This window comes from Theobroma umbraticum, unplaced genomic scaffold (assembly GCF_002168275.2).
Source record: "Theobroma umbraticum cultivar Fairchild unplaced genomic scaffold, ASM216827v3 scaffold_147.0, whole genome shotgun sequence".
Classification (NCBI taxonomy): Eukaryota; Viridiplantae; Streptophyta; class Magnoliopsida; order Malvales; family Malvaceae; genus Theobroma; species Theobroma umbraticum.
In genome coordinates this window covers 1,010,244-1,032,971 of record NW_018397259.1, presented here as the reverse complement: position 1 = coordinate 1,032,971, position 22,728 = coordinate 1,010,244, and the positions used below count along the sequence as shown (strand labels likewise).

The window sequence follows — 22,728 nt, the reverse complement described above, 5'->3', positions numbered from 1 at the left end:
CACATGCAAGTCTTTATTTAAGAACACATGACATGATCCCACCAAAAATTGAGTGATGGCAACATAAATTACATTGCTCAGTAAATTCCTCAAACATTTACCGATAGTAGACTGGGGTTGGTTACAGCATGTAAATATATACTATCCCACCTCTATTTACCCAAATTTTCTAATGTAATTACCACAAAATCTAAAAAAATTTCCTCCCATACCACCCCCCCAAAAAAATCATATATACATACTATTATGCCATTCAACATGTCCTATACCCCTCCTGTTCCAGCAATTTTCAGTCAATACAGGAACAGAATAAAAGGATGACTGGGCGCCTGTCAATCTTACTCGAAATGACCTCCACAACCATCCAACAATAGATCAGGGACCTATCACGTTAATATATTACTATGCTCCATTTCAGTCCTAAAACCACCAGGACCAAACTCGTGCCCAGGTGGATACTGGACCTGCTCTGAAACTGATGCGGATGCAGTAGTTATTGCTGGCTCTAGGTTTTCATTTACACTCTTCTTTGGCCTCTTAGGTCTCTTGGGTCTCTGTGATTGCAAGTCATCATCTTGAAGGATATCATCCAAATCATTGTACATTGGGCTAGCTTCACTCATTTTCTGAGAATTTCTTTGCTTCGCAGAAGTTTGCCTATCAGAAGCACTTTTCCTCTGCACATACATTTATGTATATAAAATTGTTAACACACACAAAGTCTTGCTTAAGGAGGTTCATGCTCAATTTCTCATGGTCAGCACCACTAAAAGCAAATTGCAGGACACAACCACCTTCAAAGAGGATCCTAGTTTTTCATTGGTTTGGAAAAGTGGGGCTCAAGTATCATCCAGAAATAATAATTAAGATAAAATAATTCTTTCCAACAACTAACATAATAAGACAAACCAATAGGACCATGCAACATTTAAGCATAAAATATACGCAGATTAAGTCCTAAGTCTTTGCATAGCTCTTCTTCTTTTGTATTTTGTTTTATTAAAAATATCCTGGAATTTCTCTAATATAAACCTTCATTATTCTTGTAAAACAACATGACAGGTATTTCCATCATAATTGGAATCTAGATGAGTTTTATGAGCTTTAGTACCTTTTTATTACTAGATTTGGCTTTTTCTGGATCTGCAGATGGCTCAGCCCCAGTACCCTGAGTTCCAGTACTTGTTAAGTCTTCCAGAGATGCATCACCTTCCGCATCTAGCCGTATGCCCTTCGTTGGTTGTTTTTTCTTTATTCTATCCTTAGCCTTGAGGGAGCATCAAACATAAAACGAGTATAGACGCTATAAGCAGTTCTAAGACCTCTTTTGCTGCTGGAAAAAAGAACTTATACACTTATCAGAGTTAAATCTTACCTGCAGTGGAATTTCTCTTAATTTCTGCTCCAGCTGTGCATCATCTAGAAGTAAAGATACAACGTCCTCAGGAGCCAAGAGATCTCCCTGAACATGGCCACCTGTCATGACAAGCTGTTGCACAGTACTTTTCTGACTTGCTCTCTGCAAAATCTTCTCCTCAACCGTTTCCTTACAAATGAGCCGGTAGACAGTAACCTACACATGTAAAATTGGTGTTAAATTTTAAACTAAAAAATCCAATAACTTTGAAAATTAAACTCACTACTACTTGCTCAAAAAACTGTTTGAAATTTTAAAAATAATCGATTATATATTAGAAAAAAAATGGAAATTGTGTACAGAATTGCGAGTGAGAAAGTTATACACAACATAAGCAAACCATGAAACAAATTTGGTGACATCCAGTCATTCACACACAATGATACTATAGAGTAAGAAGTAGGAACCTACATCCTTTGTCTGCCCTAAACGGTGAGCTCTGTCCATGGCTTGCAAATCCAAGGTCGGATTCCAATCACTTTCATAAAAGATTACAGTGTCTGCGGCTGTCAAGTTTATACCCAGTCCACCAGCTCTGGTACTCAGCAAGAATACAAAAATGTCATTCCTGCAATAGAAAAAAAAAAGTGAAAGATTTTATTTTTATTGCTTCATTACAGGAGATAAGACAAAAAGACAGACTACTGAAAGCCTTTTAGATGAGTCAGATGTGAATGAAATCCCTACCGGAGCTGAAAGTCTCTGACCATGTCTCGTCGATCCATAATGGTGGAAGACCCATCAAGTCTCAAGTACCTATATTTTCTATAGTTCATATAGTCCTGCAAAAATATACAAACAGTCAGCCCAATATTTTGCAGATGCAGACAAAAGTATCAAAACCCAAAGCAGTCCATCAGTATAAAACAATCAATAAACAACACTAATTCTTTTATTGTAGATTGAGACTTTGTGGTTAAGATAAAATCTGATTTTTGTATGTTTAGAAATAAAACACCCATTTTTCATTCCAAAGCATACAAGCAATGATAATGGTTACACTTTGCGATTGCACTCCATTATGCGTCACAAATAGTACAGTATACACTGTCTAAGAGTGTTTTCAAATGCTTCTGTTTTATTACATGTCTAATCTTAATTTTTGACCCATCCACTCTATGACATAATCAACATTCAAAAGCTTGATATGAATGGTTTTATGTTAAATCTATAAATCAAGTTTGAAACAGAACAGTCAAACATAGGGAATAAGATAAAGGTTAAGGAGAAACAGGCAATATAGACCTCCAAAATATTCAGCATTTTTGTCATTTGTGCAAACAGGAGAACACGGTGGTTTTCTGCCCGCAGGCGTTTCAACAATATATCAAGAGTCTGAAGCTTCCCAGAATCCTAATGAGAAAATAATAGAAGTTAACTGTAATGTAAACATAAATAAATATTGAAGCCCAATAGAGAAACTACAAAGTGAACAAGAAATATTCTTACTGTTAGCAACTTTGCAGGGTCAAAACTTTGAATGGGTGGGCAAGAACCAAATATCTTATATGTAAGCTGAAGGGCAGGCTGTGCCACAGGTAGTTCACAATCAATTTCTTGAATTAAACTATGAGGAGCATCTGGCATTCTGGGCCCATTAAACTCAGATGTACGAGCAAACCCAATCAACAACCTCTTAACCCAAGGGTGATGTAGTTCTTCAGTCATTCTGTAAGCAAAATTTCTATCCGAGCATTGGGAAAAAATCTATCGAGAAGATAAGAACAGTAAGTAACTATCTGATTCTAGTTTAAGCTGTCCCCCATAATACATAAAAACAGATGAAATAAAAAGTGAGATCATACCGGGGGAGCTCTAGTTCGTGGGATGAAAGTGTGTGTCGAATGGAGAAGTTTAGTGTTGGATAGCAGCCTATCCTGATGAGACACAACCAAAGCCTCAAATGGATTGTCACCAGGACCTGTTGCAAATCTTCTTCTAAGCGAATTGGTCTCAGATCTTGATGGCATTAACAACATCCTTGTAACACCTCTGACTGTTTCACTCTCAAGGTAACTGGAATTGAAGTCATCATCCAATACCTCCATTAGGGAGTCTAAAATTCCATCCAAAAATTGGTCGTCCCATCTTGAAATAGAAAACATGAGTCTCTCCATAAAAGAACCAGCTCCAAGAAATGCAACCTCTGTGGGAGACAAATTCATCAAATGTGTAAAACCAAATGTCCCACTTCTGACAGACAACCCATTTGAGCTACTCTCTTGTTGAAAAATAGATTGATAAACATTTTCTTTGGAGAATACATTAAAGTATTTGTAAAACAATTCTTGGTAAACTCCATGAGCAACAGCTGAGCATAGTGTTTCAGAACTTTGTAGAACCTCTCGTTGGAGAAGTTTTGGTACCTGGTGAACAAAAAAAGAGAGAAGTTTATGATGGTAGAAGCACTAAAAAAAACATAACTTTTTATGATCAAAGCTACAGATCATTTAACAGAAGTACCTTGTAGGATATGGGATTATGACCCCCTGCATAGTGTACATCCTCCAACTCCCCAAACGGAGGAGGCAGAAGAGAATTTGGAATCTCTCCAAAATAGAGGTATGTGCTTCCTTCATTTCTTTCAAATAACTCCGGATGGTTACACACCTTCCATTATATAAATAAAAGTTCTCAAAAAAATCCAAAACTTCTAAAACAAAAAGAACCAGCTTCACACAATATAATGGACAGAGATCCATGTTTTGCTCAACTTGTTTTATCATATGAGGAGGGGATAACAAGTAACTAAAGAAATCAATAGCTTACCTTTCTCAGCTGAATAACAATATTCATCAAATTCAGAATTTTCTTTTCATTAAGATGTCCACGATTGCTATCAAACAACTCGGCCAGAGATATCTTATTCTTAATAGCTTGATAGAATGCTTGCTGCCGGGAACTCAACTTGCAGTGAACTGTGATCTCTGTTTTCCTAGTCAACTCCGAAATCACATCTTTCTTTACTCGTCGTAGCATAAAGGGCTTCAAAATTGCATGCTGCCAAGGGGAGAGGAAAGAATATACCATTAAGAAATACCAATCCAATAGGGCCAAAAACTTATATTCCCTTTTATCAGAAAAACATATAGCAGTTTCCGTAGCTAGATATACCAAACTATCTTAAATGCAAGAGAAATTTTTTATTTCTTACACATACAACTTCCTAATTATCCTCATAGCAAAACTAGCAAGAAAGGAATACTCACCAATCTGTTAAGCTGGTGCTCATTCAAAGTACCCCCATGTTCAGCATGATTCTCAATTCTGATGATATAAGAAGAGATACAATTAATAAAGAAATGTTTTATGGTTAAATGTGTCCATGGTGAGTACTGGGCTAGCATAAGGAACACATACCCTTTAGAAAACCATTCATTGAACTGTTCATGGCTGTCAAATAAGGTTGGCATGATGAAATGCAGAAGGGCCCATAATTCTGCCATGTTATTCTGGATAGGTGTACCAGTCAGAAGCAAGCGGTTCCGACAGTTGAAACTTAGCAGTGTCTTCCACCTTATACTGCACATCAAAACCCACTCAGAATGTCAGATACAACTGAGTATACAAGATTAAAGTAGTTGAAAGAAAAAAATGGAAAACCAGAGATGCAACTGTTAAAAGACCAATAGAACCAATTTTTAGCATACAAAAAATGGAAAACCAATGATGCAACTGACATGTATAATGTATTCTAAAAGCTTTGCATTCAATATTTATAGCACACAAACAATGGAATACCACCGATACAACCAAGAAGCAGTAATGTATTCTGCAAGCTTTGCATGTAAATGAACATATAAGATTCCTAAACCAGAAAGCGGATAATCCACTGCTGCAACAGACACAAAGATAAACCACAAAAGAAAAGGAAAGGCTATTTATAAGTTCGAATTCAAGTAGAACTATAAAGCTCTTCAACTATTAACTATCTTTCACCAAAACAATACTTCTAATTTCTATACTAAATAACATTAATATATTGCATTTAAAAAAATAGAGAATAACATCAATATCACTACATGTAATAATGCCATACTTCCCAGAAACTAACTGAAACAAAAATGGAGGAATCCAATACAGTGAAATTGCCAGCAGTCAACAAGACATTTTATATGCAGAAGAACTCACTCTTTAAATATTTTCCAAAATAGAAATCATTATAAGGATTAAAGCTCATAAATTTGAGGACCTAAACAGGTTTAAAGACAAATGTAAGAACCTGCTTGAACTCTTGATTGCCTGTGCTTCATCTAATACCATGTATTGCCATTTCACACGTCGAAAATATTTCTCATCAGACACTAGCAGTTGATAGCTGGTAATTAGAATATGAAATCCAGCCTCCCTGAAAAGAAAGAAATAATTAATATTTAAACAAACAATATTAGGCATGCAAGAGAGAAAGAGAAGTAGCCATTCTGAAACAATTCCAACTCCATAAGTATCAAGAAAATGACTTGAGATACAATTTAAAAAAAAAAAACTAGGATTCAAAAACTCTCAAGTTACTTCTAGTCTTTATATGCCAGTAATATGCATCATTCATTCTATTGTTCATTTTTGCCCTTAATAACATGTTAATGTAAAGTTTTAAAAAGAACATGTTAATGTAACTCTATAACGTATAATCAAAAAGAAGATGCAAGAAAACTTTATGGGCAGTAAATGGTCCCCAGCCAAAATACATTTAGCATGTAAATCCTCACTCCAAGCAAGGTGCTTGAGTGCTAAAAGCCACATCACTCTAAAATTTGGTAGATTTCTGGCAACACCAAAAGATATAATATTGCTTAGTATATCAAATTCAATAAAATTTAACAACCTAAAAGAATATAGACATCAAATTTCAGATTACAAGTAGCCATTAGCCATATGGTATTTAAGCATCAACTTACAATGTTTCACATTTTATTAAAGTAAAATAAACATCGCAAACAAAGGTAGACTACCTTCGATAAAGGCGCTTTGGGTTGATGTTCTTTCTAAGAATCATCCGCTCCTGAAGTCCACCCCAATATGGAAGAGTTTTCAGGTCAGGACAGAAACGACTAATCTCATCAGCCCAGTTATTCAAGACAGAAGCAGGTGCAACAACAAGAAAAGGACCCCATATATTTTTCTCCTGTGTAAGACAAGCAATCCTAGTTAGGATAAGGACATTTTCTGCACATAAAACACCAACTATAGTAATTACCTCAGCCAAATGAGCCAAGAACGCCATTGCCTGAATAGTTTTTCCCAAGCCCATTTCATCAGCAAGTATACCATTTAATCCCTGAAAGAGAATAAAGGACCTTCCATCTTACAATCATATGAAAAAAAGGAAAGAAGTTAAGAAAATTGTCTTTTTAATTATTACTAAAAGGCTATTCAGCTGGAGATTGCCTTACAACCTGCTCATAACAATTAACAAGCCACTGAAGGCCCTTTAACTGATATCCCTTGAGGGAACCTTTAAACATCTCCGGTGTCTGAACTGTTGAGGTGACAGGCATAGTAGAGCTGCACAATTTGGCAGTCCCAAGTCCATAAGTTCAGTGAAAAGGGATAAAAATCTTTAGAGTAAAAAAATCACCTCCAACTGTAGTTTTATCCAAAAGATCCAAACAAAAGAAAACTTACGGGTTATGCAGATCTATATTGCTAGACCCTGCAACTGAACTATCTTCTAAAGGCATCTCAGTTTCGGCAGATTGACGCAACTTCAAACATTCGGTATCAAAAGCACTAGTCAACTTTTTCTGTTTAGATACAGCGTCTTGAGCAGCTCTTAGAGCCTCCTTTTTCAATTCAGCCTCCTCGGGATCTTCTTCTCCACTGGGCCCAGTATCATCTTCTTCTTCTTTATCATCATTTGGGTCTTCATCCGCTGCTGGCAAGGCTTCAGAGGGCTGTGAATTTGCCTTGTTCTGCATAAAGTGACTATAAAGTTCTGTTTGTTGTATAAGAAAATTGAGCCTTTGCTCTGTCCTCTTTTGTTCTCGAAGCTCCTGTTCACGCCTTAAAGCTTCTGCAGCTTCTCTTTCCTCCTTTTTCCTCACTTCTGCCTACAAGGATAGTAAATTAACATAACAGCAGGTTCTACCAAAAATTGCAAAAAGCAAAAGTGTCCAATAATGATGCAAAAAGAACTCATCCACCGATTGTTTCAGTAATCAAGTAAAGCTTATAGTACAAAATTTGTGGCTAACAATACCCGATGCAATCACCCTCCTTCATATCTGGCACATCAATACGAACCATCCAATAAGCCATATCATATTTCCATTCCTAATATTTGGTGTACTCTAGGTCATCCTTATTCAAAAATCATCCAGGCAAGCAATTAAGAAATAAATCATGTCAAAATTCTTAAAGTTTGCAGCACATTCACAGCGCACAGAACATGGCTACTTATATATATCACTTGATACTCCATTGATGTACCTCTGTGAGAGCACATGCAATTCTCAGAAGCTTCAAATAGATACTTAATGAACTTCAAAAAGGAAGAAGAAGCATACCATCTCCTTGTCGACCCGCTTCCAAAACAACAGCATATCTCTAGCCAATTTCCTTGTGCGAAATGCAGCACCCCTCATAAATTTAAGTGATTTACTCACCTTCATTTTCACCTGGTACAAAAATTTGATCGTCACTAAAGCTTCAAGATACAAGATGACAAAAGCCCTACAGTCTATGGATCAAAAAAGGTATAACAAGATACTAACGTAGAGGTCACAGAACAATATACATACCTCTCTCTGACAGTTTTCTGCAAACCTCTTTGAATCAATTAGTTGCTTTCGGTGAAAAGTAGTGAAAATCCTATGATGCTTTGGTATGTCCCTTCTGACAATGTTAACCCAAACTTTGCCAATTTTCTCCATTTCCTCCCTCTCAATTACAGAAGGGTCTTTCTTCACTTTAGGTTTCTTTGGTAAGCTTCGTTCAATTATCTGCAGCCAGACACAGTCAATGAGGAAGTTTAAGAAAAGCGCCATCACCAATTAAATAAAAAGAAGACCATCATAATTTTAATTGAACTAACCTCATACGTGTCACCTTTCTCTAAAACTTTGACATAGTAAACCTGCAATACACCACCCTCTGACAAAATAGACCGTTGTATATTTCCAGCAGCCCCCTCAGGAACTGAGGAATTCAATGCACTTTCAGATACCTTGAGGGTGAATTTCTGAGTTGAGTTTGAAGCTGCCAAAGCCTTCAATCTGGCCTGAAGTGATTCATATTGGGGCCGAGGCTCTCCCATCCATGCTCGGCTTCGAGGCCCAAATCTTTTATCATTATCCATCATCGCTGCTAAAGACCCCAAATCTAAAGTACCCTTTAGGTAAAACTCCTCCACCCGGACATCTGAGAAGCTCGGCAAGTTCAATGACACTGCCAGCTTATCATAAGTTGGAGGGATCTTATAAGTGATGCCCTCCCCAATATCCAAATAAGCAGGTTCATACATGATTCTGCAGATCATACGTTAATAAGAATTGTTGATTATTCCAACAAGTTCTATGAATATGAAAAACACAAAAGAGAACTTAAAAACTCATATATTCCGATACTACATTGTGTAGCAACCACAGGAAAGATTAAATCAAACAATGCCATACTTGGGTACAAGATCTGCTTCGTGATAGTTTGCAAGCCTCTGAGGACTAGCATCATTCATCCATTCAGATGTGGTCTCCATATCATAGAATCCTGCTCGCTGCTCATTCCCCAATTTCCTCATTTTTGAACCACCTAAATTGCTCTTCGGTGTTGGAATACCCACTCGAGGAGGCGCCTGACTCAAAGAGGTATCCTTGAACCTCCTTTTGTACTTCTGTATGTGTTCTCCAAGCATTGATCGATACCGCTCCTCTGTAATACGAGTGCCTTGATAATCTTCGTCTTCCTCGTCACTATTCAAAGCCCCCCTCCGCTTTCGCTTCGCCAAACTCAATTCCCTCTCAGACATAGTTCCATTACCATGGTTCACCATTGCTCCACCTATTGAAAGCCCATCATTGTGAAAAACAATGCACAACAATTTAGTTAAAAAAAGAATATTTAAAGCCAACTATTTTAACCACCAATTCTCCAGACGTACAAACAAAACCAATTGAAAAGAAAAAAGGTGCATTACAAGCATAAAATCCAAAGGAGCCCTTAATTTCCAGTTGAAAAACAAAAAACCTACCTTGGCTACCTCTGCTCTCATCCTGACTACTATTCCCATAATAATCAAAATCATCATCAGGTTGGGGAACTTTGAACTTCATCAAAGACTACAAAACAAACCAAAAAAGAAAACACAAAAATTAAAAAACAAAAAAGAAGAAACTTACTTAAAACCACAATTTAACTACTCCAGGAAGTCAAATTCATCATAAGTGATACAAAATCCTAGAAACAACAAATCAAAGCCAGCTAAAAACAGAAAATCGATTGAGAAAAGGAATCCAAAAGCCAAGTGACAGACCTCAAGATTGAAGAGATTGGCGTAGGACAACGAATCCTTCGATTGGCGCCTTGATTCCATGAAGAAGAGAGAGTGAAGAGAGTCCCCAATAGCAAAACCCTAACTCCGCGACGAGCATGGGGGAAGAATTTTGTAAAAAACGGCGAAAGATAAAAAAAGAAAAAACCTAACCCTAGCAGACGTGAGAAATCCAATGAGGAAAAAGAGGAGGGTGTCGATGCGTAGGATAAGGTGGGTCGACAAAGATAGGGAAGGGACGTAGTGGACACAGACGGTGTAGGATGCATCGGGAGTTGCTATCTTGCGCCGTGTGGGTGACTTTTCTTAATGTGCGCACTGTTTTGGCCTTTCGAAAGCTATTTGCTAGGACAAAATTTCCCTTTTTTTTTTTTTGCCCTTCTCGGTTTTGTTTAATGCCGTTGAGAGGTGGAAGTCTTGGGAGAATTTGCTGCCTGAATATTCGAGTGGCAAAATGTTTCGAGAGGGATAACAGGGTTTTGATACGGTGTGGCGGCTGTCATTTTACAACTTTTTTCTTGTGCACTTGGCAGTCAATGACTGATCAATAATCAAACAATTTATTTTTTCTTTTTAAACCGAAAAACACTTTTCTCTCCTACACTAAAAGCCCAAAGCAACAAAAACCATGACCACATAACCATATCAGCGTAGACTTATAAACTTCTAAAGAACAACGTAATCTACATTTAAACAAAATTTAAAAATAGCTCTCAAACATAAAGTATTTTTAAAAATAAACCTCTTGATAATTTTAATTATTTTTAGTTAATAGAAAAAATTTTAGAACAAAATTACTCTTAATAAAACTTTTTTATTTTTAAGAGCACATGTTCTAAAATTTTGTTATACATCATATTGAAAAAAATATTATTATACGTCACATTGAAAAAATTTTATTATACACCATATTGAAAAATATTGTTACACGTCATATTCAAAATAGTTTTATTACATGCAATGTTGAAAAAAAGTTATTATATGTCATATTAAAAAGATATTGTTGTTATATACCATGTTCAAAAAAATTTTACTACACATCATTTTAATTGTTTTATCTTAGAGACAAAGCTACTTTTAATGAAACCTTCTCATATTCAAGCACACAACAACATTTCACGCCAGTTATATTCCTTGACAAGATTTTCCTCTCCTTTTTTATTTTCCTAAACCCTAAACTCTAGGTATTTTACACGCCAATTATATTACACGATCATTTGATTCATTCCTCATTCTCAAAGTTAGCAAAGTATTCGAATAAGTTTAGAGCAAAGTAAGTCAATCAATGTTGAATTTTTTGTTGTGTTTTTGAGTGGGTTTATTGTTTAAATGCCCTATTGCTTGACAATGTAGTTAAATGGAGTGGGTTTTGATGTTTGAATGATATTTTTTGTTGATTATGTTGTTAAATGGCATATGATGTTTAAAGTTGTTGATTTTGTTACTTCATCATGGTCTATAAACAACATTGTTGATTGCTTGGCAAAAGAGGGGGCCTCATTGTTTTTGTTCATATTGAATCTTTTTGCCTCTCCTATTGTTGCTTTTTTTCTATTATTCCTGATTTGTGCTCTTGGTTGTTTTTAGCAATGTATTTTCTTACTATTTTGTTTTGTTTTATGACCAGGTTGGTTCTTTTTATTGTGATTGCTCATCCTGTGGTTGGGTCATTTTGTTGACTCTGTTTGTTGTTTTTTCTATACTTTAATTATTTTTGTATAGAGACCTATTCTTTTTTTATTTGTTTAATAATATCTTTATCTTTAAAATAAAAAAAAATTTGTAAAGATATTAGACGTCATGCCCATTTAGGTCAAATGTTGTTAAAGTGGTGTTTAACACATGGAGATAATATGGGCATGGCATAACAACATTTAACTTGTTTTGCATAGCATGTAACAACATTATTATTCATGGCATGTAGCTTACATGTGCATTACTGTTTTTGTTGTACATGGTTTCCATAGATGATGAAACCTTGAAGCTTTGTTTGTTTTTCTAGGCCTTCCACATCGCCATTAACACTTAATGCATGTGGTCGCGCCTGCAGTCATAAGCAACATGCTCCACTAGATAAAGGAGTATGATGTAGTGAAGGATACTTGTTTTGAGATGTTGTGGAACATATTTCCATAAGCCATCTTTTGTGTTCGTCTCCTGTACAGCATCATGTTGCGTAGAATCAATGAACCTAACGCAATGGAGCATGAGTTTTGGTTTGTCATAGGCAAGACCGAGGCATGCTTCTCCAAGTGTGAATTTTGTCTCGTGGCAGGATTGAAATTCGACCCCATGATGGATGTTTCCATTGGCCACAGGTAATTAAGTATTGAGGAATAATCTCTGTACAATCTCTTTGAGATGAAATAATCCAAGATCTCTATAAAACCGTTTAGGATCCTCATAAGGGTGTTGTTCATAGTGGGACGATTACGTATGGAGGTGAATATGGTTTTATTTTTTGGACCATGATATAGTGTTATTTGAAGATGTCTACTTATTTCCATCAACAATAACTTGTTTTCTTTAAGGAATTGCATATGGCTTTCTTTAACTCTATCTCACATATTTGTTTAATTTTCCTTGTAAGCAAAAGGACTTTGGTTGCAAAAAGAAACTAGAATTATTGAGATACTTTTTAAATTTGGATCTTTTACCATATGAGCCACTTTGATTAAGTAAAAAATTATCAACAACTGAACTGGCCTTTTTTAGCCTACATACTCTTTGAAAACATCTAACACATGTAGTTAGGAGGAGCCACTATCTTTGCCTACAAGACCCCATACGTTCTCAAGGTTTGTCATTTGTATTGGATAGGTGTTGTGTGTGTGATCGGGTTGTCTACAAGTTGAACATACTTTTGGTCGTCATCATTGTTCAGGTGCCAACTAAGTTGAAAATGGTGGCAAATTTGTGGATAAAACTGTAAACAATGTTGGGCAATTTGTTTATTATGATTGTACCTCTTGCATTGTAAATATCTTTATGATCGATTGCCTTCTGTAGTCGATGGATCATTTTCCTTTTAGGTTTTCTCACTTGACCTCACTAACGTGGTGACAAAACAACAATTTCTTTCACATCAAGGGGGATGTCCTAGTTACTGTGTTGCCTAATTGGCCAAATGGTCCCAACATAACCTATTCATTTAAAAGGTAGTCTTGTAGTAGTTTGAGCAAAATTTAACGACTACATGTTTGCACTTATTGCGAAGACAATGAAATCATAGTGAATGTAAATAAAAAATATGGATATTTGTACAAATCAAATAAGAAACATAGATCATTTTACATTATTGCCACAATGGCATAACTGCAGGTAGAAATCAGTCTGGAACTCTTGACATGAACATGTTTTCATGGATAGGTTTACTACTGCGTCCTTCCTCTCGTCTTTAACTTGAAACTCTACTAGATCGATAGGATTAACTTCAAAATGATGTGCTTCATTGAACTATGTTTATAGTTATTTGGTACTCCAAGGGCTGATGTCCGACTCACATTAATGGCCTACACATGTCGATCATAGAACCAACATTGGAATATGTCTCCAATGAACTTGATTAGAATGGTGATTGGCCTTTGTCTTTGTATGTTTCAGACACGTGTTAACACATTTCTCAATGTTGGATCTTACAAGGGTGGCATGGGCATCCACGTGAATTTGTTTAGTTGGTTCATATGTCTATTGAAATCGAATACCTTGTAGCAGTCTTAAGCAATGGTGAAAATTGCTATAAAGTCATCACGCTTGAATTTTTTTTTTTTTAGTTTTTTGGAAGTGGTAATACATAACTCATGGTGCACGTCTCGATTCACATTTCTAACCGCTTTCTTAATGCCAAAATGCTAATGAAAAATAAACATTGTGTTTTTAGGACAACTAATAGCACGACACAATTTTGTAATAAACCACGTTCACAACTCTTCATCCTTAACGTGGCCAATGTCAAATGCAACCTGATATGCGAACTTGTTCACGTCTTTGCAGACAGCAACAAATAAAACGCCTTTGAATCTGCTTTTCATGTATGGGGCATCAATAGCAACTAAAGATTGCATTATAGCCTTAAACCCTCGAATACAAGCCTTGTATGCCCAAAAATAATATTTGAATTATTGTGCCTCATCAGTAGCCATTATTGTGACTACATTAGGATTTTCATGTTCCAAAATATGGAAATATGAGGGTAGGAATTGGAATGACTCATTTAAGGGACCAAAAACAAACTTTTTTACATACTATTTCGCTTGTTAGGCTTTACCATACAAGCATTGTATTCCCCACTAAACCATCATCTATGCCATTATGTCCTTAGGTCTCAATGCTACTCCAATAGCTTAAAACTTGGAAGACATAAGTTGACCAATTAACTTTACACTTGTTGTTCGAAATTGACCTTGTAAACTATCAATAGTACACGTGTGTACCTTTTCAAACAATCACCACCGAAATTGACTTTGCAAATCATCAATAGTACACATGAGTAGCTTGATTGCATGCCTTGTCCTTAAAAACAACCTCAAAACGAGCGCAACATGACCTTTTAACTTTTATCTTAAACTGATATTTTAATGCCAACATGTTTAAAGCTCATTTCAATTCAACTTTAAAGGAAAATATTTTTCCTTGATATAGGCAGTCATTGATTGATGTGGACTCCTCGGTGGTAATTATTTGAAAAGAGAACATATTTGCACTTGGAATATGGTATAGACGAGATATCCCTATATTTACTCTTTTGTCAACATTGTTATTGGTGAATGTATCGGGCAAATAATCCCGTTGTCACTAAAGATGGGATTATTGTAAATGGAGTTATCGCATTAAACATCTTTGACATGTTCTGTACCGACTTCAACATGATTGTAATTTGAAGTAACATTGTCATTATCATAGTTGTTCTCTAAATAGTCATTATGCCTGCCATCAAAATCATCTTTAAAGCAATTGTTTTCGCACTAAACAGATGTAGCGTCATCGTCAAGCTTCACAGTGTTGTTTGAAAATTGCATTAAACCCATTGTAGTTTTATTTGAGTGTTGCATTAGTTGGACAAAACCAAGTAATTGGTTTAATGCACATGCTCATTGAAATTATACAGCCAATTATTGTACGAACGGCATCTATGTACCGCGCTGGACAAACTCATGTGCATACGTCGATGGTGATTGCCATTGTTGTGGGTTACGAACTAAATGGTGTGGTATTTGTGAAGTAGAATACATCTGATTAAGGTGTGGTATGACATTTGTATGTCGTTCCTTAATAGTGTTGTACATTGTCAGAACTATCTATTCCTCTAGCAGAATGAACGCAACATCTTTGTTGTCTCTGATAGTTAGGTGTGATAGCCCTCCAGGTATACTGATCAATGAATGTAGCTTGATTTTGTGATTCTATGAATTTACTCTGACTACATTTTCAACTAGCTTTAGCAGGCCAGCAAACAACCTTTGTAAAATAAGTGTAACATTTCAATATCTTTATTCCTAACTCATCGTATTTATGGCTGATCACCTTAGTAAATGTCGTCGACCCAATAACCATCGTGTGTAATCACAAGTTGCATATATGGCACGTCGCTGAAATGTAACAAAAATAAGTGTTAAAATCAATTTATCAAAAAGTTGTTACATGTGATGTTCTAAAATTTTACTACATATCATGTTAAAAAAATATTGTTATACACCATAATTAAAAAAAAAACAGTTGTTATATGCTATGTTGAAACAATATTGTTGTTACACATCATGTTCAAAAAAATTTTACTACATGCCATTTTGAAAAAAATATTATTACACACCATATTCAAAATAATTTTGCTATATGCCATTTTCAAAAAAAAATTGCTACACGCCATGTTTGAAAATTTTGTTACATGCCATGTTTATAGTGTTGCTACATGTCATATTCAAAAAAATGTTACTACACATCATGCACAAAAATATGTTGTTACACACCATACCATGTTCAATAGATTTGTTACACGTCAATGCGAATTGCAGTTGTTACATGTAAACATGGCATTAACAACTTTGGGTAGTGTTCTAATTGATATAATTCATTTATAACTTCAAGCCATTAACTTATTGTAAATGTAAATCAATAAACCCAAGAATATATCTTGATGTCATTTATGCTTTTTGCTAGTAAAATTAGAGAGAGCTGGATGGCAAGAGAAAGCTGAGAAAGATGGATGGTAAGAGAGAGTTGAGAGAGTTGGATAGCGAGAGAGAGTTGAAAGAGTTGAAAGAGTGGAGAGATCTAGATGGCATTTGTTACATAGCATTTTATTTGTTTGCATAGTTGGAGAAACAAATCCAAACTATTTAATTTATTTAAAATAGTTTTAAGGATATTTTTGTTAAGTAAATGACAAAAATTGGTAAAAAACAGTTAACTTTATATTGAAGGCAATTTTTCAATTGAAATTATGAAATTTGCTATTTTTTGGAATTCCCTCTTTACACTTTGTCAAGGAGTTTGACGAAAATAATTAATATCACTCTCTTTCTTTGCATGAAAATAATTAATACCATTGCTTTTTAAGATCAATTTTGTTATTTATCAATTCTTCATTCATTGTTAATAAAAACATCTAATTTCAATTGTGATCATGATCTAGATATTTTTTTATAGTCTTTGACGTTAGTAACATAAGTCTTTGCATTGCATTTCTCCTCTCTTCTCTTGACATGTGCTATCTTTTCCCATATTTTATGAACCACTTGAACTATTATTAGAGACGACAAAAAATTATCTTAATATCATAGATTAAAATAAATCAGTCATCATCTTCATATAAATAAATGAAAACAAACAAATATCTATTTAATTCAACAACACACCTAGTGTTTAATTTTATTTTTATCATTAACTTATTGACATCATCAATGAGAATTTTTTTTTCAAAGTGAATTATGAATTGTTGAAATAGCTTTTGATTATTCTTATAGTGAACCCTGTTTTCGAAAAAGTATTATCACATAATACAAGAAAATCATTAGGTAGTGATATATATAATTTATTAAGCTATCTCATTATGTTAAGATTCCTATTCCTATTTTTGATTCTCTACTTCTATAAAATGTTTTAATAATTTCCATATAAAAGAATGCTTAATGGTTAATTTGTAAAGATCTATAATTAATAGAGTATTTAATTAAATTAAATATCTTAGTTCTTAATTAAAAATGATAATATTATTATTTATATACATATATAAAGGAAATCCAAACAGAAAGACAGTTCGATAAAAACTATTAAACTAAAATTAATTAGGAAGGAACCACCTTGTCGTATCAGCCTAATATGGATTACCTTACATATGTAATAACCTCATTTAATAACAGTCCCATTTAAAAAGTTCTGATTAGGTAATTGCATAAAAATCTTATAAAATTGAAAAAAAAAGATAAAGAAATATAGTAATTCTTATATGATGTCTTTGTTTGTTTAACAGGAATAGATTTTTTAAAATTTTTTTGTGAAAGTGTTTTTTCCTTTGAAAATCTAATATTTTTTGTCTTTAGATGTCGCACTTGAAAACATTTTTTTTGTTGTGAAATTGATATTATGAAAAATATATTTCTCTTTTCTTAAGATTATCATCAATTATTTTTTACAAATTTTTGGATCATTTCTCAATTTGTGTGTCATTTTGCGCACGGATCATGCTAATTTCTCTATAGATTGTTCCAATTTTATCAGAGGTCCTGAAGGGATCTTTTTTTTATAAATTTTTAATATTGAAGAAAACTTATAAATTATTTCAAATCAGGCTAAATATTCAAATTAAGGCTAAACATTTGGACACTTTTTAATTAGTGGTCAAATATTTCAATTGTAACAATTAAGGGTCAAACGTTTCGATTTCTTACAATTAAAAGCTTAGTTGACAAGTGAATGTAGTGTAGATCATACGCGATAGAAAATTGAGTTAGCTGATAACATGGCATGTTTGGAAATGTTATTATTACTTTTTGTGAAAAAAACTTTGTTAGCGCCATGTTGAAAAATGTAGTGTTACATGTCATATTATAAAATTTAGTTATTACACGTCATGTTAAAAATATAATTATTGCTTGTCATGTTGAAAATTTAGTTGTTATATGCCATGTTGAAATTTTTTTTTGTTACATGTCGTGTTGAAAATTTAGTTCTTACATGCCATGTTGAAGATTTGGTTGTTATATGTTATGTTGAAAATTTGGTTGTTATACGACATATTGAAAAATATGATTGTTATATGTCATGTTTAAAATTTAGTTATTATATATTAAAAATTTAATTGTTACATGCCATGTTAAAAAATGTAATTGTTATACACCATGTTGAAAATTTAGTTGTTACATGTGATATTGAAAAATTTAATTGTTAAACATCATGATGAAAAATGTAATTATTAAATGTCATGTTGAAGTTTTAGTTATTATATGCTATGTTGAAAAATTTAGTTGTTATACATCATGATGAAAAATGTAATTGTTATATGCAATGTTGAAGATTTAGTTGTTACATATTATGTTGAAAAATTTAATTGTTACACATCATCATAAAAAAATTGTACATGCCTTGTCATAATTTGAATTGTTTTGACTTGATAAAAATTTTTTTTTCAACAAAATTACCTTTTCATATCTTGTGTGATAAGTCAACATCCACATCATACGCATGCCTTACACGCGTTAAATACTTTTGACTTTAACCCTTAATTGTAAGTAACCAAAAATGAAAATACCCTTAATTGTTACAATTAAAACGTTTGATCTTAAATTGACCAAAACTCAAAAATTTTGATCTCAAATTAAACATTTAGTCTTTCAAATCATAATAAAGCTCACCAATTTCTCATTATCAAAAAATACTTTCATGCTAATTGAATTATTCATTTTTTTATAGTCATTTAGAACCAATTTTCATGATTTAAAAGCAACTCAAACAAAACCCATCGAATCCTTTTTTATTGATGTGAGAGTCACGGGTGGGTTGAGGTGCAAGGGAGCAAGAGTTTAGCCTTGGAAATTGGCTCTCTCTCCTTAATTTTGGATTTTCTTATTCATTTTTAGTTGATTACATGATTTTTTTGACTTTAAAAGAGAAAAATGATTTGAATTTTTGAAATCATTTTCCTGATCTAATTTGAATGCATTTTCGTCCATGAAACCTTCTTTAGTCAACGATGAATCATCGCCCACTACAATTGGCCCCCAGACTTTTTACCAAACATTGAATCCACGCGGTGGAACTATTTAATGTACAAAGTTCTCACTACTTTTTTCGAAACTTAACAGCATAACCAAACAATGGCAATCCTGTAATAATGTTCAAAATCACAAGTGCTTTGACAAACTTTAACTCTATAAATATTCTTGAACTAAACTTAGAACAAACAACGCAAAAAATCAAGCAGAAACTCATTCGTACCAGAAAATTGTTCTAAACATGTCCGGTGGATACCCCCAACACCCTCCCGGCTACGGCTACGGCGCCCCTCCCGCTCAGCCCTACTCAGCCGCTCCTCCATACACTGCCGGCGCCCCGCCACCGCCTCAACCCTACGGGACCCCATACGCCGCTGCACCGTACGGCGCACCTTCTGCTCCCTATGGTGCCCCTCCTGGGGAGAAGCCGCCAAAGGACAAGCCTCAGGCACACGGTGTCGGAGGCGCTCCTCCAGTTCACGGTGGAAGCTATCCTCCTGTAGGAGGTTACTCAAGCCCTTTTGCGGCTCTGGTACCGTCGGCGTTTCCGCCAGGGACAGATCCTAATGTCGTGGCTTGCTTTCAAATGGCCGATCAAGATGGGAGTGGGTTTATTGATGATAAGGAGTTGCAAAGTGCGCTTTCTTCATATAACCAAAGCTTCAGTTTGAGAACTGTTCATTTGCTCATGTATCTCTTCACTAATTCCAATTCCAGAAAGATCGGTCAGTTTCTTTTATTCCTACCTTTTTATTTAATTATTTTAATTAACCATTAATTTCACTGCTTTTCGGCCGTAATTGCAATTGAATTATCACGTTAATTTTCTATTGATTGAAAAATTAAGATAAAAATAAAATTTCAAAATTGTGAGATGAAAATCTCCAGGTTTGGCATTATTGTTGTAAATTGTTCTCATAATAGTAATAAAAAAGGAAAACTAAGATTGAAATGTAGGTGTAGCGTAGGTTAAGATACATATACAGACATTTAATCTTTAGTTAAAAGCAAGTTCAAAGTCAATTCCAGTATTAGGTTTTTTATTCAATTAATTAATTCGTTTATAGCGTTACTGTGAAATTCCTTCTCTGTCAAGAAAACTTTTCACCACGGGAAACATAGTGGTAGCGTCTAACGTGCACTGGGTAAGTGCCTCACTTCTAACTTAGGCCGGTATTCGAATGGGTCCTTGCCTATGTAAGGGTACGCGCCGGTGATTGCGTCGTGGCATAGTAGCAGGCGGCTTCGGGGCCACGCAGCGAAATGACTTAAATAACTCTTACTGAGTGGTGTCATGATAAAGTGGGGCGCGTGGTGTGGGTCCTATAGAAATATATTTTGGGATCCGCGTTGTCTTTAAAGATGATGTGCTTGCAGGAGCATATCCGTAATTAGGCTTTCGTGGACTTTTTTTAATTTTTTCAGAAATAAGTTCATTAATTTTCCTCTCTTGATGTTGGAATTGTTGAACCACCTCCTACTTTTCCTTGCCGACTCAAATATATTATGCAGTGGGGTGGGTGATTTCACGTCACGCGCATCATTTCAAATTGAGTAATGGTATTTATTGTCCGATTGTTCACGAGTTTTATGTGGAATAATAACAATTTTATCAGTATTTATTTTTCAAATTTTCTTAAGCAATATGATTTATGCATCTCTAATTTTATTTTTTAAATTTATAATGCAGGTCCTAAAGAGTTCACTGCAGTGTTCTACAGTCTTCAGAATTGGAGGGTAATTTCCATGAGCAAACTTTTTTTTTTTCTTTTTGCTTGAATCGACGTATGGGTTTATTCGACTAAAAAATTGGGTTTGTCGCAGGCCAATTTTGAGAAATTCGATAGGGACAGGAGTGGTAAAGTCGATGCCAATGAATTGAGAGAGGCACTCCTGAGTCTAGGATTTGCAGTCTCTCCTGTTGTATTGGATTTGCTTGTATCCAAGTTTGATAAAACTGGAGGCAAGAGCAAGGCCATTGAATATGACAACTTCATTGAGTATGGTTTCTGTATATGATATGTTTCACATATAAATTATTATGCAGCATTTCATTTTTTTTATGTCTATAATGTCAACTAATCTGTTTTCTTCTCTCTAATTCTTTATGATGCAGGTGCTGCCTTACTGTTAAAGTAAGCTTTCTTTCTATTTCCTCTCTACTTTTAACTTGAGACTATGGTTTTGGTTAATGGCAGTTGAATTTGAATCATGGGTTTCTTTTTTGGTGCGTAGGGACTAACTGAGAAATTCAAGGAGAAGGACACTATGTACAGTGGTAATGCGACGTTTACATATGAAGCTTTCATGCTGACCGTTCTGCCATTCCTAATTGCTTAGGTGTTGATGAGGCTTTGCGTTTGTGGTGTAATTTCCTTTAGGTCTTCCAAGTCCTGCTTTAAGTTCACTTAAGAGTTTTCCTTTCTATAACAAAATAAAACGTAATCGTTTGAAGTACTTGTGTTGTCACTCTTTTGAATTCAATGCAAAATATTATGCAGTTTTCATGTTCAATTTGTCTACATGCCATGTGAGTTTTGAAAATTTTGCACATAGATTGAATGCTTGCCATGTGCGAGTGGAGAAGAAGTCAAACCCTTTGTATTCTTTGTCTATGCTTTTATATGTGCAAACACTAATCAATCATCTGATTATTATTGTTAATATTCTTTCTTACGTACAAACAATCAATTTCTTGATTGATGGAAGGCTCTGTTCGCATTAAGAATGGAGTGAAAGATGCTACCATCAAGCATGTTTTGGACCCGAAGCCGTTTTATTTCTTGGTAACAAATAATTAAACCTGTTGTAGTTGTGATCGGATATAGATAGATGTTTCACCTAATTAATGGATATCTATGGGCTTAGTTAATTTTGGTACAAGGTTAATATGTTGTTATATTCTTGATTAGGTAATTGACAAAAACAATTTGTAGAGATCGGTTCAATTTGTTGCTTGATACACGAGCATGGCATATTATATATATTGGAAGTTTGTATAGATGGGATTGGTGTTGGCTTTTAGCTTTTTAAAATGTTAAAACTTTTTAAACGGAGAACTTGTTTGATTGAGATATGAAATTTTTATGTGAAAAAAAATATATTTTAATAACAGTATAATGATATTGGGTTATTTTCTCTAGTTGAGTATTTCTTATAGAGGATGGATTTTCTCTAATTGTGCTTTTCTCGTTGGTTTAGACAATATATAAGTTAAAGTCTAAAATAATTCCAAAACAAATTATTACTAATTTCAAGTTACACAAATTATTTAAACCTTAATCTATGATTGAGTGCTCTCTCCAAAAGACTCCTAATTCGACAATCTTAGATGATTGAACAAGAAAGAAAGTTAGGATATAGGGATCTTATTTAGAGGCTTACCAAAATGGAGACAAAATGATAGTTCATAATAACCTTTCGAAAGCGTTATTTATGTTGAGGGTTAGTATTTGGTTCAATACTCTACTTGGAGCAAAGATATCAAATTGGGATTGAAAAAGAAGACCTCATCTGCTACTTACATAGTTATTTAAAAGACCTTTTGGTTATTTTAGCTTTTTTTGCTATTTTACATTTTAGTCGGGCAACGTGTTAGCTTTTGCATAATTGTAGCA

The 22,728-nt window shown here is 34.4% G+C and overlaps 2 protein-coding genes and 1 non-coding gene across 3 annotated transcripts; 1 reads left to right on the top strand and 2 right to left on the bottom strand.

Annotated features, from left to right (window-relative positions):
* Positions 1-52: 52 nt before the first annotated feature.
* INO80 (DNA helicase INO80-like protein) lies at positions 53-10,288 on the bottom strand. Its single transcript, XM_021425927.2, has 23 exons — positions 9,885-10,288; positions 9,603-9,690; positions 9,031-9,412; positions 8,451-8,883; positions 8,158-8,358; positions 7,924-8,034; positions 7,043-7,467; positions 6,814-6,922; positions 6,615-6,695; positions 6,370-6,542; positions 5,640-5,765; positions 4,778-4,939; positions 4,627-4,684; positions 4,187-4,417; positions 3,881-4,027; positions 3,223-3,783; positions 2,867-3,124; positions 2,663-2,770; positions 2,105-2,199; positions 1,829-1,985; positions 1,376-1,573; positions 1,112-1,267; positions 53-677 (listed from the first exon to the last, which is right to left on the bottom strand). The coding sequence occupies exons 1-23, from the start codon at positions 9,942-9,944 to the stop codon at positions 387-389; spliced, it is 4,611 nt and encodes a 1,536-aa protein (XP_021281602.1). The 5' UTR covers positions 9,945-10,288; the 3' UTR covers positions 53-386.
* A 7,245-nt stretch (positions 10,289-17,533) lies between these two features.
* Positions 17,534-17,634, bottom strand: LOC149527235 (U6 spliceosomal RNA). The gene has a single exon (XR_016351183.1). It is a non-coding gene; the product is annotated as a U6 spliceosomal RNA (small nuclear RNA).
* A 1,646-nt stretch (positions 17,635-19,280) lies between these two features.
* On the top strand, positions 19,281-21,625 carry LOC110414964 (calcium-binding protein CBP-like). Its single transcript, XM_021426387.2, has 5 exons — positions 19,281-19,836; positions 20,802-20,848; positions 20,936-21,111; positions 21,228-21,246; positions 21,347-21,625. Exons 1-5 carry the CDS (start codon positions 19,353-19,355, stop codon positions 21,449-21,451), a joined length of 831 nt encoding a protein of 276 aa, XP_021282062.1. The 5' UTR covers positions 19,281-19,352; the 3' UTR covers positions 21,452-21,625.
* Positions 21,626-22,728: the final 1,103 nt, after the last annotated feature.

Bases quoted from the DNA above. Each gene is read 5' to 3' on its own strand.
- INO80 (XM_021425927.2), bottom strand. From the start codon at position 9,944: ATGGAATCAAGGCGCCAATCGAAGGATTCGTTGTCCTACGCCAATCTC. The intron at 7,468-7,923 runs GTATGCTTCTTC...CTATCCTTGTAG, and splicing joins AGCGGGTCGACAAGGAGATG to GCAGAAGTGAGGAAAAAGGA. The intron at 4,940-5,639 runs GTTCTTACATTT...TTTGATGTGCAG, and splicing joins GCAATCAAGAGTTCAAGCAG to TATAAGGTGGAAGACACTGC.
- LOC110414964 (XM_021426387.2), top strand. From the start codon at position 19,353: ATGTCCGGTGGATACCCCCAACACCCTCCCGGCTACGGCTACGGCGCC. The intron at 19,837-20,801 runs GTCAGTTTCTTT...TTTATAATGCAG, and splicing joins TTCCAATTCCAGAAAGATCG to GTCCTAAAGAGTTCACTGCA. The intron at 20,849-20,935 runs GTAATTTCCATG...GGTTTGTCGCAG, and splicing joins ACAGTCTTCAGAATTGGAGG to GCCAATTTTGAGAAATTCGA.